This window comes from Podarcis tiliguerta, assembly GCF_965153285.1.
Source record: "Podarcis tiliguerta genome assembly, chromosome: 5".
Classification (NCBI taxonomy): domain Eukaryota; kingdom Metazoa; phylum Chordata; class Lepidosauria; order Squamata; family Lacertidae; genus Podarcis; species Podarcis tiliguerta.
In genome coordinates, this window is record NC_139538.1 from 39364462 (window position 1) to 39383231 (window position 18770).

At 41.7% G+C, this 18770-nt stretch overlaps 2 protein-coding genes across 7 annotated transcripts in view; one reads left to right on the forward strand and one right to left on the reverse strand.

The window, feature by feature from the left end:
* The window catches only part of LIMS2 (LIM zinc finger domain containing 2), a 33494-nt gene extending 20771 nt beyond the window's left edge, over positions 1 to 12723 (reverse strand). For 2 of the 6 annotated variants that reach the window (XR_014511994.1, XM_083443341.1), the window contains exons 1-3: positions 6325 to 7217; positions 1559 to 1718; positions 379 to 445 (exon numbers count right to left, since the gene is read on the reverse strand). Coding sequence is in view for 4 of the 6 variants with exons in the window: in XM_083443341.1 (XP_083299467.1) it covers positions 379 to 445; positions 1559 to 1718; positions 6325 to 6455 (358 nt within the window). In the remaining 2 variants the exon portion in view is untranslated. Of the gene's footprint in view, positions 1 to 378; positions 446 to 1558; positions 1719 to 2238; positions 4171 to 6324; positions 7218 to 12330 lie in introns of those variants that run through there. The other 4 variants (XM_083443342.1, XR_014511993.1, XM_083443343.1 and 1 more) reach the window with 4 other exon arrangements.
* Positions 12724 to 12913: 190 nt separating this feature from the next.
* SFT2D3 (SFT2 domain containing 3) lies at positions 12914 to 18110 on the forward strand. Its single transcript, XM_083443406.1, has one exon. The coding sequence runs from the start codon at positions 13909 to 13911 to the stop codon at positions 14548 to 14550; it is 642 nt and encodes a 213-aa protein (XP_083299532.1). The 5' UTR covers positions 12914 to 13908; the 3' UTR covers positions 14551 to 18110.
* Positions 18111 to 18770: the final 660 nt, after the last annotated feature.

Genomic DNA, 18770 nt, shown 5'->3' on the forward strand with positions numbered 1-18770 from the left:
TCCGTTTTGGAGGTGCTTAGCAGGACGAATTTGCTATGGGCTTGCTGCGCAAGATGAAAATGTCTTGCGATTCCTGGGGTTTTTTTCCGCTCCCCACCCCCTTTTTCTAAGGCACTAAGCTGCTAATAGCCTTTTAGCAGCTAATCCGCTAATCCCTTAAGCCTTTAATAGCCGCTAATAGCCGCTAAACCGCTAATAGCGCTAATCCGCTAATGGGCTTGCTTCGCAAGACGAAAAAACCGCTAGACGAAGAGACTCACGGAACGGATTCTTTTCGTCTTGCGAGGCACCACTGTATTTCACCTTTGTGTAGCTTTCCTTAAGGAGAGAGAGAGAGAGAGAGAGAGAGAGAGAAGGCTTGAATGATCTGCATCTTACCACATTCCCCACAGCATGGCGCAAACAGCATCTGGAAGTCATGCTCACAATACTTCCTCCCTTCAAACTGTAAAAAAAGATGCAGGAGAACATATCTTTACAAAATTTCCACTATGTAATTCTAGTTTGCCCACCACAGAGTTACAATTCCCAGCACCCTTAAACTACAGTTCCCAGGATTCTTTGGTAAGGGCCTTTAAATGTGTGGTGCGTATGAAGCTGCTGTTACACAGAATGTAAGTGCAAAGTTCTAGCTTCTACAAACTATTTACCACCATTATTTCAATCACTGCAGTTTTTGGTGTTCCTTTGAAGTAATTTATTCTTAGGAAAGCTAATCCCTAATGCAACCTATTTTGGATCAACATTTTAATAACAATATATTTGTTCTATAAGCATGTACTGCACTCTTACAACACTCTCTCATTTTAATTATATTGGCTGCAGAACAGCGCATGATGGGCGGCAGAGCAACAGGGTACCCTTGTGGACCAGGCAATGTTGCATTTGTTGAGATGGGTCAGCGAAGTGACAGTGTTCCACAGGTGAATGGACCTTGAATTCATCAGCTCACTCACTTCCCCCCACCCCCACACTTCCTCCAATACATCTCCAAATAAAAGAACAGAATGTTGCTTCCATGTTTAACTAACTGAGGTTTAGCATCTAATCCCAATATAGGACAAGCTGCGGTTAGTCTTAACTATGGTTAATCGAAACAAGTCAACTTTGAACTGTGGTTTATGAAACTGGTTTGTTTCAATAAACCACACTTAAAACAAACCACAGTTTAGAGTTCAGATGTTAATGCTTGTCTGTGGTTAACTGAGAATGAAATTGAAAGCTTCTAATCACATCCTTGTGGCTATCCTAGAGAAGGATGGAGCAAACAAGCCCTGGCTCAAGAACATAACACTAAACAATAGCTCAGCACTATGTCTGAAGCAGGGCATTATTGACAATATTGCTAGGAAAGCAACCCCTCATTGATGACTGAATCATTTCAAAGCTAAATTACTGTATACATGGAGGAAATGGAAGGGGGTCATTGACGTAAGAATTGCAAATGAATTTTGGATAATCAAACCCCACAGAAAGTTCAGTCAAGCTTCTTAAAATCATGTAAGTGGAGGAAAAAGTCAAGTAGCTTTTCACACTATCAGAAAGATGCTGATCTTACATCGTAGAAGAGTCCATCTGGAAACTGGCGGAAGCACTGAGCACAGACAAAGCAGTTTTCATGATATAGTTCCCCATTGCTGTTCACGATTCGCTCAGTTGGATCAAAGCGAGCTCGGCAGCGCTCACACACAGCATTTGCAAGGGCATCTGACATGTTACTGGGGAACAAAACAGAAAAAGAAATATCACAATTACATATTGAAGCCATCAAAGCCACCTAACTCAAATTAATCAAATCAATGAGAAGTCCACGCTTACAAATTTATTTATGTTTTACCATACTTGTGGTATCAGATATACAAAATCTATATATTGAAGGGTTCCATATATGCTCATCAACCCCTCCATGTTAGAAAGCCAAATCTTCCAGTAGGTCAGTGGGATATTTTCTGTCAACTTCAATGATGAGCCTATTTGAATCCAAACTGCATAAGAGGACTGAATAAGGCATTTTCTAGCACAAAGTAGAAAACAAAAAAAACTCAATAATTTTTCTGTGCACTTTACAGAATATTCTTTGTAATAGTCAACTTTGCTGATGTCTAGATTTGTCTTAAATGTCACTGAAAGCAATGGAAATTTACAGTAAATGTGTTTAGATGCCAGTGTCTCAAGCAGACAATGGAATGAAAAAACAAATAACTGAATGTCCACTTTCAGATAAGTGCTTTACATTACCTTTAGAATCCATTGGCTGGTTTAAAAGCATGTTCTGTGATCTGGACAGTCTTGTTTCCAGCCATATCTGCTTCAGATAATCTATGGCTTAGAAATGCTACAGGGTCACAGAGCCAGACACTATTAATCAACATCACTCATGCAAATAAAAATTCACAAGTAATCTTCTGAGTTTGGAGATAGCCTTGATGCTGTGTTCTTCAACAGATGTGAAAGACTGAACAAACCCCTCCAGGGTTTTAATGTGAAAAGTTATGCCTATAGGCACTTTCTGAAGCATGGATAACTGTGCAAAAGGCAAAATACAAATACTATGCTTTCAAGAGATCTAACTCCAAAGTCATATCTGATAGTACGGAATCAGCCACCAGGGCTCCTGACAACACATCAGCAGTTGCCCTCTATCATTGCCTTGGCAGAGCAGAGTCACCCAAGGCCACCTATGCTACTATGGAAGGGACTGGAAGCAAGCACAGTCACCTTGGAGCAAAATGCAGTTGATTTACTCATGCTCTTTGATATTTAAACACAAATATATTCCACAACACAAAGTGCAAAAACTACCAGGGAAGCATGGGTAAATACAGATAATGTGGGACATACTGAACAGGACACAAACACAATTGAATGAATGTTTATGCAAGAGCTGAAGGAGTCCTATTAGGCTTTACGAAACAGAAATGAAAACTCCCACCAAGAGACAAATAATCTGTGTCCTTGCAGGCCCATGTTTTTGTCCTTGGAAACATTTCTGGATTCTAGCTATGCAGGTCTTAAATTCATCCATCCCACTCATCCACCCACACACAACAGGCTAAAAATGTCAAATGTGAGAGGATTGATCATATTTAACATCATAGTGACAACAGGCTTTCATAACTCCCAGCAGAATCTTACGAACAATTAGCTATCCAGACAATCTTATGAGAGCACAGGAAAAATTATAATGAAACTGAGTAATTAGGTGCTATACCCCAAAACTATCTTGGGATATACAGAGATGTAATAAAACTGATAAAGGGTAAACAGAATAAGTGACTGTTATAAATAAAATGTCGTTGGTAATGAGGAGTACGAAGGCCATGCAGAAGTCACAGTGCCTTAAAGAAAGCCTGATGTAAATTAATCAAGATTAATTCAGAAAATATTACACATAATTATGATATTAAACAGGATTAGCTTTTATCCTGGCCACTGACAAATCTAAAAGTGCAAACTTCACATATGTTGTTATAAAATTCCCTTAAATATACATCTCCATCTCCAAATAGAAGTAACTCTTCAACCTTGCCCTCATCTGATCCTATAAAAGGTCTTTCCCTTACCTGTTAAAGTACTTATCTCCATCAACCAGACTATTAGTTAATTACTTTTATAACTGTGCTTGCCATCCCCTTGCTAAGACCTCTCAGCCTCTGCAGCAGCTCTAGCAATAATCCATTTCCCACTTTTTTATATGAACAGCATAAACTTTTCAGACTTATTCATGCCACAAAGCTGGGAGCAAAGTTTGGTGGAGGACAGCTTGCTTCAGATAGCAACTCCATGCTCATGTTGAGACTGCACTGGAGAAACTGCAGGACAATAATAGTCATTAATGACAAGACTAGAGGCAGTGAAATGGAGATACCTGAAAAGTGCCATCTGGAAAGGACTGTGCCATATGGTTTAAAGAAAGCTCATATGCCTGAGAACCAAGGAGTGGGACAACACAGGACAATACAGCACCTGCACCACCACTGAAAGTGAGCAACATAAGCTCTGTAGCAGTAATTGTCCCTGGGATTGTGCTGGACTGGTAAACACATCCCATTGATCCACTGGAGATCAACAGAGAGATGACTCATAACCAAAGCACAGTGTAGATAGCATAGGAAGGCTGTTTACCAAGTATGATGTCTAATGTCAAAGCATAATCAGATATGCATAGCTTAAAAGATTTATAATTAAAAGTCATCAGTTTTAATTAATACAATGAAGGTATCCTGTTTTTGGTATAAAAGTCTTCATGTGCAAATTAGCCAGTCAAGATCAACAAAAAGCAAGAAAAGGCAACAATGAAAGAAACCTATTTAAGTTGTGGAATTTTCTTCACACTGTGGCTCAAACATACATGGAAATCAGCCTGAGGAAGAGGTCATTAGAAATAACACAAGTGCACACCCAAACACATCGCTATTATTAATTCTCCTGGAGCTTTGTGGTGCTTGAAATTCACAGCTGCTCAGGAGGTCCTTGTGACAACTCAGCTGGGAGCTTGATCGCACAAGAGAGGCAGTCCACAACCAGAATTTATTTTGATCTCTGATATATTTAGGAACTCTAACAAAAGAATTACAGTATCTCTGTCTCTTGTAAAAGATGAGTTGGCAATGTAGCATAAAGGCGTGGTGAATGTTATATTTAATTCCTTAAACATACCAATGTTATATTTAATTCCTTAAGATGATGATGCTTGGGGTGGGGGGCACCCCTTTTCCTGTGGATACGGACTGTATTTCATTGCCACAATCAGTCTTGTTTGCACAACTGAGAATTCAGAAGGGGCAGTTCTTAACTCTACCTTTCAGTACAGACAAGAAAATTGGGGGAGGGCTGTTTCTGCCTCACAAATACTTGCTCACTATCTATCCATGTTGGTTGAAAGACCCTTGCACTTACAACACTTCTGCATACCTGCTGTGATGTAAGTGTTCACATCTCAGGAGAGAAGCAAATCAAGAGCTCAGGAGCTAAGTCTCTGGTGCACCTTTAATGTACATAAACACATCTGATTAAAGTAAGTTATTTGGCTGAGGATTCTGGGTTCTGAGATGCCAGCCAGAATTGGTGGACCCAACTGATGCTACCTGTTCTCTACAACATGCTCAAACACCTCTCAGAGAGTGGAACAATTTGAAAAGCACTGCCCTACACTTTCCATTTTATCTACAATTCTTCCCCTTCTGGATTATTTCTGTATTCTTCCAAAGTATCTCAGTAAATGAACCTGTCTTCTGTTGTAGCATCTTCCCCTTTAATTCCCCTGCATCTACAGCATGCACCTCATTCCTCATGCACCAAAACCACACGTTTTCATACGGGATGTGAGTCACGAAAAGAAACATTTTAGCACACGGATTACTATGGGAAATGAGATTAAGACACAGAGCTTGCAGCCTAGTGCAATTCAGACCTGACATTATTTGCTTAGAACAAAAGAAAAGGCTTCTGGTTCTACTACCAGACCAAATGCAATCCAGTCAACCCTTGTAGCTGCACAGAAATAGCTTTCTGTTATGCAAAACAATGGTCTCTCCCCCCCCCCCCAAAAAAGCTCAACAACTTTGCCCCTTCCAATAAAAGATCAACAAATTTTTGTCTGGATTTCACTTGAAATATGGCAACCCTGCAATAGACACAAGTTGACGACTACTTGGCAAAAAAATTAAAAGCCTCACTGAGCAGGAGTCTTCTAGGTGATGATAGGTATCAACGTGTTTATTTAATTTATCCTGCATATGATCATGTTCCAGAGGGGATAAGGGTATTGTTTCTTGTAAGAATTGTGAATACCACTGAAATTCCATGGGGACATATCACAAAGGCAGGAAACGCTGTGCTTGCTTAACTTTGCCCTGCTTTAGAGATCTTAAGGGAAGGGCAAATCCCTATTCTTTTTTCAGTATGACAATTCAATATATGATGAGAAGAAAGAAAGAAACTAACATAGAAAACTATTTACAATGGAAAAGACTTATTTTGGGTGGTATAAAAGTATTGGTTTGTTCCAGGTGTCAACAAAAGTTTGAACTTTCACAAGACTATTAAGACTACACAGCGCCTTAGCTTTTGTTTATGTGGTGCCTACAACTCCCACATTGTTAGCCTGCCCAGCATCACCAAGGAGGCAAAAGTTCCCAAGGTTGTTTTCCTGTTATTGTTCAGAACTGTTAATACCAGAGCCAAAGAAACCTCTTCAAACAAAGAGTGGAAACTGAAACACAGTCGTGTCAGCCTGTCTAGTTTTGCCTTCCTTCCTGCTTCAAAGGAAACATTCCAATAATCCGAGACCATTAATCTAAAACAGCTATCCAAATAACCTACCTAAATATCCCAGCTGCCCTGTCTTTCCCATCATTCCATAGTGACCCTGTGCCACTCAGACGATCTTGCCGGCGTTGATAGAGTTTGGAAGATGCTAGCCCCCGAAGTTTCACACCAGCCATGGAATTCATTACCTCTGGGAAGAAAGCTGTGTGAGGATAACTGAAGAGCAGTCCACAAATAACACTGTAGGTTCAAGGAAGCAGTTTCTTCGGATAACTGCTTTTCTCAGAAATACTTCAAGAACAAGTCCATGGTCCTTATGCAGCAGCTGCTGCTCTGTAACTATTCAACATCTTCCTTCTTTTCTTCAAGTATGGAATTAGTGTAGTTTGTTCAGAGTCATTTGAACAAGAACTAAAATTTTAAAATCTTGATTTTTTTTTTAACCTTGATTCCTTAACTAAAATAACAAAATAAAAAAAACTGAATCTGAGAGAAACCCCCCCCCCACCAAATTTGTTTAGTAATTAATACTGAAGACTACTTGCTGAAATAGACTCCTTCGTATCAGTCTTCTTTGACCAGTTCCATCACAATTCTATATTACCTAGTGATCTGATTGCCACTTGGGAAAACAAATGCTGGAAAACAGCAGGCTAGCTTTGAAGCTTACTTCAAAAGCCACATATAGTCAGAATATCAATAAGCTGAGAAAAGAAACATACTTTACATTCCATTCTCCACTATGTTCTCTCTGAGATGCAGTAGTGTTACAGACTCAAGCTGTTCCTTTACACAACTAATTCCACGCCCACTTTAGGGAGATCACATTACATAAGCTGGAGTCACGACTAGCGTTTATATTGTTTGGATGATCCAGACCTCCCTAACCTCAGAATCATCAAATTGTAGAGTTGGAAGGGACATGAGGGTCATCTAGTCTAACCCCGCTCAACTTATTTCTCCTTTAAAAAAACAACTTTTTTCATATACTGAAAATTATGTGCAATTATGCTTACTATTGCTGATTCTGGCTATATAAAAATCCAAGCCAAAAAAAGAAAAAGTAGCAAAATCCAACAATGCAGAAAACCAGTCCTTTAAATTAAGAAGCACAAACAAGTAGCAGAAAAGTTTCCCAGTATCCCAACCAAGCACAGATGCATAATTAGATGTATTATAAGTAAGAAATGACAATTCCAAAATCTATTTCATAAAAATGACAAAAAAAGTACTGGCAAAAATCACTCCCTCCTATATTCTACCTGCTTTTTAACATTTTTAAACACGGAAACAATAGCTTTCTTAATTATCTTTCAGAACAATGGGTCCAAATATTTCAAGCAGGGAGTACTGAAATTAAGTACCTTTGGTTTTGCACCTCCTAATTCCACTCACAGATATGGAGGTGAACATTATATTGGCCTAGTGCACCTGGCTTATACATATAATAATGCAGCCTTAATCCCTCTCTCAATCCATTAGTCACAGAATCATAAAGCTGGTGAGTGCCTGGAAATCTAAAGTGGCAACTTTGCCAACAGATGACTGTCCAGCCTTTACTTGAAGACCTCCAGTGAGGTCAAACCCACTTTAGTTCTGTTGTCAAACTGCTCTTGCCATCAAAACATTTGTCCTAATGTTCAGCTGAAATCTAAAAAGGCAAAGGTACCCCTGCCCGTACAGGCCAGTCTTGCCAGACTCTAGGGTTGTGCGCTCATCTCACTCTATAGGCCAGGAGCCAGCGCTGTCCGCAGACACTTCCGGGTCACGTGGCCAGCGTGACAAGCTGCATCTGGCGAGCCAGCGCAGCACACGGAACACCGTTTACCTTCCCGCTGGTAAGCGGTCCCTATTTATCTACTTGCACCCGGGGGTGCTTTCGAACTGCTAGGTTGGCAGGCGTTGGGACTGAACGACGGGAGCGCACCCCGTCGCGGAGATTCAAACCGCCGACCATGTGATCGGCAAGTCCTAGGCGCTGAGGTTTTACCCACAGCGCCACCTGCGTCCCACTAGCTGAAATCTACTCACCTGTAATTTAAGCCCATTAGGTCTACCCCTGTTCTCTAAGGAAGTAGAACAAGTCTCCTATTTCTATGTGGAAGCCTTTCAGGTATTGAAAGAGCCCTATCAACGTTTCCTCTCAGTCTTTCCTTCTTCAGACTACACATACACAGTTCATCTATTTCTCATTTTCCTTACTGCTGATCATTTTGTTACCCTCCTCAACCTTTTTCAGTTTGTCCATGCTCTTCTTAAAGTGCAGCACCCCAAAATGGACACAGTGCTCAGGAGAAAGTGTGACTGTGACATGCAGTAGAACTATTACTTTCTGTGGCTTGGAAATTACGGTTCTGTTAATACAGTACTGCCAAAAATCACGTTAGCCTCTTGTGCAGCCACAGCACACAAATAGCTCGTTTCAACATGTGATTGACTACAATTCCAAGATTATTTCCACATGTGCCACTGCCAAGTCAGGTATCCCATATCCTGTACCTGGATATTTTATTTATTTAACTAGCCTAAATCCAGAATCTTGCATTTGTCGCTATTGAATTTCATTTTCTGGTTTTTTTAATTTATTAAATTTATATACTGCCATTCATCTGAAGATCTCAGGGCGGTTCACAGCATAAAAATACAAAACAAAAGTACAACACACATCATAAAAACAAGATCCAAACCAATAACATCCCTTCTACAAACACATTTAAAGGACCTAGAATGTTAACCAGACAAAGCCCTGGTTGAAGAGGAATGTTTTCACCTGGTGCCTAAAGATGTTTAATGAAGACGCCAGGTGAGATATTTGATAAAAGTTGTTTTGAATTTTATTTATGATGTGTTAGGTATCCTCACCAGTATTGTGTCATCCACATATCTGATAAGCATGCCTTCTACCTCTTCATCCAAGTCATTGATTCCAACATTAAGGAGTACTGGGTCGAAGGAAAAGCTCTGCAGCACCCCACTTGAAACTTATTTCCATTAGCCCTCTCTGAACAATTTTCCAACCTTCTGGCATTCACCTGACATTAAGCTGTTTGCTAATGAAAATATCATCATCAACTTTGTCAAACATTCTACTGAAATAAAGATAATTTATATGCAAAAGCATTCCCACAATCCACTAAACTAATATGTTCAAAAAAGTACTGAGTTTAGCAACAATACACATTTTTGAAAAATCAATGCTGTCTTCTATTATTAACTGCATTATCAAAGTGCTCACAAATGGACTTCTTAATATATTAAATTTCTTACATTTATATCCTGCATTCTCTATCCTACAACCCAAGGTGGCATTTCTGTATTTCCCAAGCAGTATCTCAACCAGGCACTGATCTGACTTTAACCTTATAAAATCAACTCTATACTCTATAGTTTCCAAATTTTCCTTTTCCCCATTTTTGAGGATTGAGACAACATGCCACTTTGGCATATAAGTGATAAAACAACAACAACAACAAACTTTTTCTACAGTTCTGTGGCACCTCACCTGTTCTCCACAATTTCTCAGATGATACAAATAACTTCTGAGACAAGACCTGCCAGTTCCTTTAGTATTTTATAAAGAAATTCATCTGACCCTGAATACCTGAACTTGTTTCAAGTACTTCCTAAACAATTCCTTAACAATCTTGAACTTACACTGCTTATGCAAGGTTGCTTTTGGGAGAAAATGGAAGGAGAGCTGAGTATCAGTTCATTTCATAGAATGGTCATAATCAAGGACCATTGGTCATAACCAATCATTATAACTTTTCCACCTGAGCTATTTTGTTAAGTAACTACAAGGAGGAAAAGCTATAATCAGCAAACTGGATTCTTCAACAAACTTATATTTTCAAAGTCTTTCATAAGACCTGTTTTAAATAATACACTGTTAAGAATCTAATTCTAACAATCATGTCTTGTTTTTGTGTAACTATAAATTATTATAGCTTTCCCTCCTTTTAGTTACTTAACAAAATAGCCATATAATCAAACAGGTGAGTATGATAAAGTGAAACACATGCTTCCTTTCACACATTCTGGTAATAATCAATCATTATAACTTTTCCACCTGAGCTACAGGGAGCCCAAAGAACTGGGAAATAAAATCAAGTTATGAAACACATTCAAATGCAATTCTATACAAACTTACTTGTGAGTAAGCCCGAATGAACATAGTGGGACTTACTTCTGAGTTAACATGCATAGAATTATGTGGTCAGTGCTCCATTTGTCCCGATTAGTTTTACACAGGGTGGGAAATAAGAAGTTCTGATTCCTCCTGCCCTAAATGTTAGGGACCACAGAAAACCATGCAGAAAGCAATAGATGGGCTACATAAAACACAAAACTTAATTGGGATCTCCAATCCACTCTCCTTCCTACCTACATCTATTCAAGGCACAGATAACATGGGGAACATTCACAGGATGGTCACTCACACTAGCAATTAATGTCTAATTATAGTTACAGAGGTGCAGCTGTGTTAACTCCTTGCAAGAAAACAATCAGAATCTTATGGCACCTTAAAAGAATAACAAATGTAACATGACATAAGGTTTTTGGGACTCATGCCCACTTTTTCAGATGCATAAAGTGAAAGTTGGTAGGTATAAAAAGAATAAAATTGCAAGGTGGGAGTTGAATGGCAATGAGATGCAAAAATTACAATAAAAATATGAACTTAAATATATATATGTTAAATATGTACACTTTTTGCAGTAGCAGATTGGTGCTAATTGCTAAGATTAACTCCTGTAGTATGGCTGAAAACCATTGGCAATAAAGTCATATCCTGATAATGGTAAGTTAATTCACACACACAGTGTGATAAAAATCCTTTCTTTCAAGTTCACCCATAAGTGATGGCACTGAACTTATTGATGAATTAGCAGTTTCATGTTGTATTGTTTCTTGTTGCAGAATGGTCACCCTTAAGGTCAGTTACAGAGTGACTTGAGAGGTGGAAATATTCTCTGACTGATTTATGGATATTACCATTTAAATTATCAGACTGACCTGTCTGTCCTATGAAGGGTACTGTTGGCAGATGATAGTATAAATCTCACTAGGTGAATAAACCCCTGGTATTGCGGATGCCATTATTAGATCCTGTTCTAGTGTAACCAGAATGACACAGGGGCAGAGCATCTAGATTTGCCTCCGGGCATGGTCCTTAAACATATATTTTAACTCTAGTTTTCACCGACTGCAATTTTTGCATCTCATTGCTATTCAACTCCCACCTTGAAATTTTCTCCTTTATACCTGCCAACTAAATTTCATGCATCTCGCAAAGTGGGCTTGAGTTCATGAAACCTCCCGTCATAATAAACTTGTTAGTCTTTAATTTGCCACAAGGCTCTTTGATTGTTTTATCATTGTTACAATATTTCTGTACCCAAACCGCACCATCTTTTGTTTTGCCAGTTCTCTGCGGTCCCTCCTTGAGGGAAGTTCACTCTGCCCTTGCTGGAGAGATGCTCCCTTCATTATTTCCTTCACATGCCCAGTAGCAGCTAAGTGTCTGGGCTTTGCATATATATACAGTACACTACTGAACCAAACAATTAAAACAAAAATGGCAAGCGTCACACATTCCAGGGTGGGGTTAGTCTGTTGTAGCAGAAGCAACAGCGAGTCTTGGGCACCCTAAAAAGGACGCATTGTGGAACAGGAATCTTTCAGGGGCTGTATGTTGAAAAGGCCTAACCAAGCGGTTTGCAGCAATAAAAAAAAATACAGCCTCTAATTCCGTGGAAAGCCCAATTCGTAAACACCTCCCTGACATCATTTCATTTTTTTTTATCCCGAAGGGAAGGGCGAAAAGCCTGAGCAGCTAAGCTGGCCGATTTCTGGGCACTCCCAAGGGCTGCTCCGAGCGTGCAAGTGATAATATCACCGGCCAGGAGGGGGCTGCCGGCGGCGGGAAGGCTCACGACTGGAAACGGGGCTGAACTGCCCGCTCTGAGAGCCAGAGGCCGCGGAGTCGCTCTCCGCCCATCCTCACCGCCGGCGCTGGCGAGGGGACCCCGAGGGCTTCTCCTGCTGCTCAGTTCCTACCTGCCCGTCATGGCGGCTCCCGGCCCCGCGCTGAGGCGGCGGCAGTGGCTGTCCTGACAAGTGAGGAGAGGACGAGACCCGCCCGCGCTCTAGAGCCACTCGGTCCCCGGCTCAGGCAGCAGCAGCGCCCGGCCCGCTTGGCTCTCGCCCGTCCTCCGCCCTGGGTCAGCCGCGGTGGCGGGCCGCCCCCCAACGCCTCCAGAAGACGGGCTGCCTCCTCTTCCCGCCCCTCGGCTCGGCCCAGCACATACTTTTCCTAGAAAGGGAATGAAATAATAAATAATGAAATAGCCGTGGCCGGCCGGTGGGCGGGCCAGGCGGTGGGAGCGCTTGGGCGGCAGGGCACCAGCCAAGCTTGCGGGAAAGAGAGGGACGTGTAGGGAGCTAAAGGCGCGGCTGTTGGTGCTCCGTAGGCTGAGTAGGGAATGGGAACCCTTCGTGTAAGCACCGCGGTGGGAGCAGCCCCAAAGGGACAGCGGAGACTATGAAGACCCCCCCTAAAGCTGTTCGGTTTATCCTTATTATGGTCATTCAGGGGCAGTCACAGAAGTCCATTACATGCCTCTCCCACCTAATGTTATGCTGGAATCTCTGCGCTATCCTTTCAACAATAAACCTCTCAGATCTGCAGCCGTTATTCAGGACAAGCTTATTGCCCTTATTGAAACTAATCTTCGCGCATTCTTCTTATTTAACATCCTCAAGTTAGGGAGTGGCGGATAGCGAGAGTGCAAGGGGACATGGTTGCAATTCAGAGAGGGCTGAAATGCAACTGGTAAATACGTTTGAAGGTAAGACACCATTTATATGCCAAAAGCTGGAAGCCTCTGAGCCAAGATGAGCAAGCAGGAGTGAGCAAGACAGCACTGATAAGACAGCACTGTGGGCATAACAGAAGCCTGATGTAATGGAGAGAATCAGTAGGTCACTTATCTCCAAACCCAACCTCTATAGGAATGAGAAGGGCGCAGAACTATAGAGGGGGCCTCAAGTTGATGGGCATTACCATTCAAATAGTGTGCATTCACCGGGTCATATGTGGGGCAGGGCTTAACTGGACCCCCAATATTTTATTCAAGTTGCCACCCCTGCCCCATGACCAAATTGCTCATAGTGATCTTGACATGGCAAATGAAATCAGGGAGGCATCCCAAAGAGAAGCTGCTGTAGTAATAAATGACTTTAATTAAACTAGCATACCGTTACAGTACTTTTACAATAAGATAGAGCAAGCATTTCTTTCTTTGTTACCGCTACGTAATTGTTTCTGACTGAATCACAGCCATATCACAGCGATAGTAAAATTCTAGAACCCGCCCCCGCCAGCTCTCAATTCCGCCTTATGGAAGGGGGGGAAAGGTCCAAAGAGACTGGCGTTTCTTCTCCAGATGATGGTCACTCTCTAAGTTTCGTATCTCTATAGTTCAGCGCCTCTAAAGGAAAAAGTAGATCCAAGTCCTTGATGACGCAAACCCTATTCCCTTGGCGACTAGAAAAACCACGGAAGTGCATTACTCCGGCCGACAGTTGACCAATCGGCAACTGCCTTCCCACAAGGCCCATCGCCTTCTCCCCAAGATGGCGGATCTGAACCGGCAATTGCAGGAGTACTTAGCTCAGTCCAAGGCGGGCGGCAGCTCGGCGGCCCTGTCGGCGCCTCAGAACCAGCCGCGAGATGAGGCGGAGAAGCCCGGCTCGGGGTTGGGGGCTTGGCTGGGCCGGATCAACCCTTTCCCCGCGACGGAGACGTGGCCGTGGGCAGCCGAGCCGGAGCCGGATCCGTGGCTGCCGACGGGTCTGTCCCGCTGGCAGCGGCTGGTGGGGAGCGCGTTGTGCCTGCTGCTGGCCGCGCTCTGCTTCGGCCTCGCCGCTCTCTACGGGTCTCTCCTGTTGCTCCGCAAGTTCGCGCTGCTCTGGTCGCTGGGCTCCACCTTCGCCTTGGGCGCCGCGGGCTTCTTACGGGGCCCGAGCCGCCTCCTGGGCGAGCCCGACCGCCGCGGCCTGGCCCTCCTTTACTTAGCCTCGGTGGGCGGCACTCTGTACGCGGCGCTTGGGCTTCGCAGCACCCTGCTCACCACGCTGGGGGCCGTCGTCCAGCTGGGAGCCGGCGGAGTCTACTTGCTGTCTTCGGTACCTGGCGGGACTACCGGGCTGCGCTATGTCGGCGGGTTCTTGGGCGGCGCCGTGCGACGCAGCGTGTCCAAAACTCTGCCCGTGTGAGGACGGTCGTCGAGGCGAAGCCCTTCATGGACGTGGGAAAACAAGATCGATGTCTGTGGTAAAGAGCCCCTTGCCCGTCTCCAAACCAACGCGCAGCACGGGACGTCGTCTCCAGGCCAGACCCGACTGCCCATGGGGCATTTTGTAGGATAACGTTTCTTTACTGTTTATCTTTTCGAATCGAGGGCAGAGGAGCACTTGAGTAACCTTACCAGGACACTGCATCCTTCGCACAAGGCAGTTGAAAAGGATAGTTGAAGTTAATTGCAACAAGGTGTAAGAACTTGGCTGAACAAGCTACTCAAACAATTGAACCAATTAAGGGCTTTAACAGTGGTACTGGGTAAAGGTCTTTTTGTGTCTCCCCTTGCTCTGTGGAGCCACTCAGATGCCCTCTCAGCGGCAGGTGATGAGCTTTTTTGTTTGTTTGTTTAACAGGCAGACCCAGCCAAGTGTACAAGTATGTGTTGGCAGATTCTGTGAGGGTGCACATTGGTGCCAGACCTATCTGTTTGTCTTAGAACCCAACTGCATAAAACATGCTTTTATGAAAGTGTTTTCAATGATGTCACTTCTGTTTTGAAGGAGAAGCAACCAATCTGTTCTCATCTCTGTGTTGCGCTGCTTAGAGAGAGTACAAGCAGATAGTTCATTTCTTCTGGAATGGTCTGTAACAAGTAGTGGCAAGCATCACTTGCCTGTCTCTTGCTGCTGAGAGTGGCTGAAAGACTATATAATAGTAGCAAGAATGACACTCCCACTTGCTTTTATGTTGGGCTCAGTCCCCATCTCTGCACTACCCAGAGGAAGAGCACAAGTGAATGAGGATGAGATGGCTACTCTGGTGTGTATGTGTTCGAGAAGGTTTACTGACTGGATGGTTCCTCATCCTTTCCAGCCTCTGATGCATGGTAGGGGGAAAGAGAAGTTGCTATTTACTACTGGCCTGATCAGCTCTTTTTCCTTCAGAAAAAGCTGCTCTAAAAGTGTGCTTTTGGTAACAAGTAGTTGAACCTTATACTCTTTTAAAATGAGATGGTCCAAATCATCAGTTTGTCTCTTCAGCTTTTCAGAGCCAGAGCAGGAAATAAATTTGGAAGCTGTTGTGATTTGCTTCCATTCAGTTCCCTAGTATCATAACATTCCCAATTGCTATGTAACCTCTTGCCTTACTAAAAGTCAGCAGTATCAGTATATACAGTACTTCGTTTATCCATAACATCAAGTTCTTTCTTGGGCTGACTTCCAGCATACTTCCTACTCAAGCAATGACTTCTATGTCTGATCATATTCAAAACGGCATGACCATGAGATTGCTGAAGTTCACGTCAGTGATTTTAAAGACAATTATAATATAGACATGGGGCCTAATTCTGCCATAATGGGTTATGCTCTCATTGTGACTGGGAAATCACAATATATGTGAAAAAGCTGTGCCTGAATATATTATCCTCAACTTCTTTGGATCATGGGGCTATCTGTCATATACGATTCTGTCATAACTTATTCCATGTTTGCATTGAAGATTTTTGTAAGCCCATGGGTTAAATCTGAACTGCACAGGCTCCTAGTTCTTGCTACAGCTTAGAAGTATTGATATGTGGTGTGATGGATGGGTATCACATAGACATATTTAATATATCAATATGCACTACCAAAATCACCTGAGTAAAGTTCATTTTGCTCCACAAATGTAATCTGTAAACCACTTAAACCAACAGCAGCTGCAAGCACTACACTTTGGCAGTGTAAGTTGCATATAATGTAATTTTAAAACTAACCATTGAAGCTGCCTCTTAATTGTGGCTCTTAGTGTTATTTGAAGTCATTAAAGTAAGCCTTGCAAAATGGCTTAGAGTTTGCAGCCAAATGTTAAAGTATTAGTTTTTCAAAGTCTGTAGCTCTCAATAAAACATTTTTGACAACAATAAAAAATGATATGCAAATAACTTCCAGTTCAAAAGTATGTTACTGAGAAAGGCTTCTTGCTGTAGTGGGAACGTTAGAGCACTATCTTCAAACACAAATGCTGCATCAGTGTGGGACATGAAGTGTAAAACTTGAAAGTAATTTAGTAGCTAGTATGTCTGAATAGATACCTTGACTACTTGGTGTACAGCTCAATCCTGTGCATGTTTACTAGAAGCAAGTCCTAGTGAGACTTTTTAAAAAAAATAAATGCATAGGATTATGGCTTTAGGTTGTGATCTGCTATTAAGATGGCATATTTGTTTACATTTTCAAACTTGTTATTTGTGGGTCCTGCATTGTAATGAAATCAGGCTATGGCAGATGCCGCAGATCTGAATCAAAATGGTGCTAAGTGTTGTTAAATTGTGTGATAAAAATATTCTGAAATCTTTTAATTGGGACTTTAATAAATAGTGTTAAGTAGCATGACACATTGTAGAGCACATTTAACAGTGCTATCCTGTTTACTCAGAAGGAAGCCCTGCTGAGTTAAAAGGGACTTACAACGAGGTACATAGCCTAACAGGTAGGCTAACCCTGCCCTGATATCAATAGAGCAGAGCATGCTTTATCTCATACTCTGCTGCTTTTGCTTGCCAGGGTGGAAGGGGGATTTCTTATATTTTTGCTGTGCCAGCTCCAGGCTAGCATAGCTGAGAAGCCTAGGGATCAAGCCTTTCAGAGGAAGCACAGGATCCAGAGTCCTGGCATCCTGACCCATTTTACGTCTTATTGCTGGCTTTCCACCCATCAAAGGTGGAGCCTGCACTATAGTAGAGCCCCACCCTGTAAACCAGTAGCACATCTCTTTGCCGTCAGGGAGTAACAAGCATAGTATTCTATCCTCCCACAAGCCACCAACATTGGGAGGATTGGGCTGTAAGTGATTGGTTTTTGTATTAGTGTGATACATAGTTGTTCAGTCCCTTGTCATTTGAAAGAAATAGTTACATTCAGTTTTTGCAAACTTATTTTGAAGTCTTTTGGGTCTCAATAGAGTGTTTACAGAACTAGCTGATAGCACTTTCAGAAGTGAAATTGATTTGAATGACTCATTAAAAAAACCTCAGATCTAAATAGGGGCTGAAAACAATATTTTACTGGTGTGTTGTTGTTTTTTAGATGGTTGGTTATAACTGTGCTTAAGATTGCTATGTATATTTCCCACATAACTGTGGTTGAGGTGGAAGGAACAGGCATTCCCAGAGCTAGCTGGAACCAGTATTGTCTCTGCACTGACCACAACTAAAAGGTTTTCAGATATTTTAATATTGTCAGATCATCTCTGGAGAAATGTACCAGCATAACGTAGAGACTGCAAAGCTTCTCTGTAGAATATGTCTACAAAGACTTAACAAAACTTAAAAGCACAAAATAAACTTCAGAGTGCTGTTTTCTAGTTCTTTTCTTCTGCAGTTGGGTAGGCTTCACTATTGGAATAAACCGTCTACCAAAGAGAATTGGAGAAACATGTACAGTATGTGCTTTACATTCACTTGCTTTGCAGATATGTGTAATGTGTCATTTTTGTTAATAAAATTGAATAATTAAAGCCTAGGCCAATGAGTTTTGATTCCTTGTGACAGAAATCTTAAGGCTCAGTGATTTTTTTGTTCCATGGTTGGTATGCAGTATAACCCTTAGTGGTTTTAAACTTGTCCAGACCCAAGACCCATTTCCAAGTCCAAACCTGCAACATGGAACCCACTTTCACTTTTGATTTATAATTAATAATGCTAATAATGTACATTAATAATCCTAAAATAATAATTTAGAGCAATATATATAGTTTACTTATTTAGTAGTAGTAATAATAATAATAAAACACTAATGACTTTTAGCAAAAAGACAGAAAAGCTTTTGAAAAGCAATGTTGTTGTTTTTAAAGACACTTTCAGTGGAACACCTGAGCATGTTTGTTTTTCCAGATTTCATTCCAGTAAGGGGTGATATTAGAAAAGCAACTCATTTCCTTCAGCTAAACTGTTTCTTGTTTTGTTTTTAAGGGTCACCAGTGTTGAGAAATATGGATAATAGCTTCACTTGCCAATTCTGGGTATTTTTTACTAGCCAGAATCCAAAACTTTGGTAATATTAGCTGTTGAAATTGCATTTTCAAGATTGTGTCAGAAGATCACTCAAGGAATTGTTTCTGCAACTCATACCTTAATTCCAGTGACTGTGTCCACAGTGAATGGCAAATATTGACACTGCATACTTTCACACAAATTTTGGGGGAAATAGGCACT

Bases quoted from the DNA above. Each gene is read 5' to 3' on its own strand.
- SFT2D3 (XM_083443406.1), top strand. From the start codon at position 13,909: ATGGCGGATCTGAACCGGCAATTGCAGGAGTACTTAGCTCAGTCCAAG.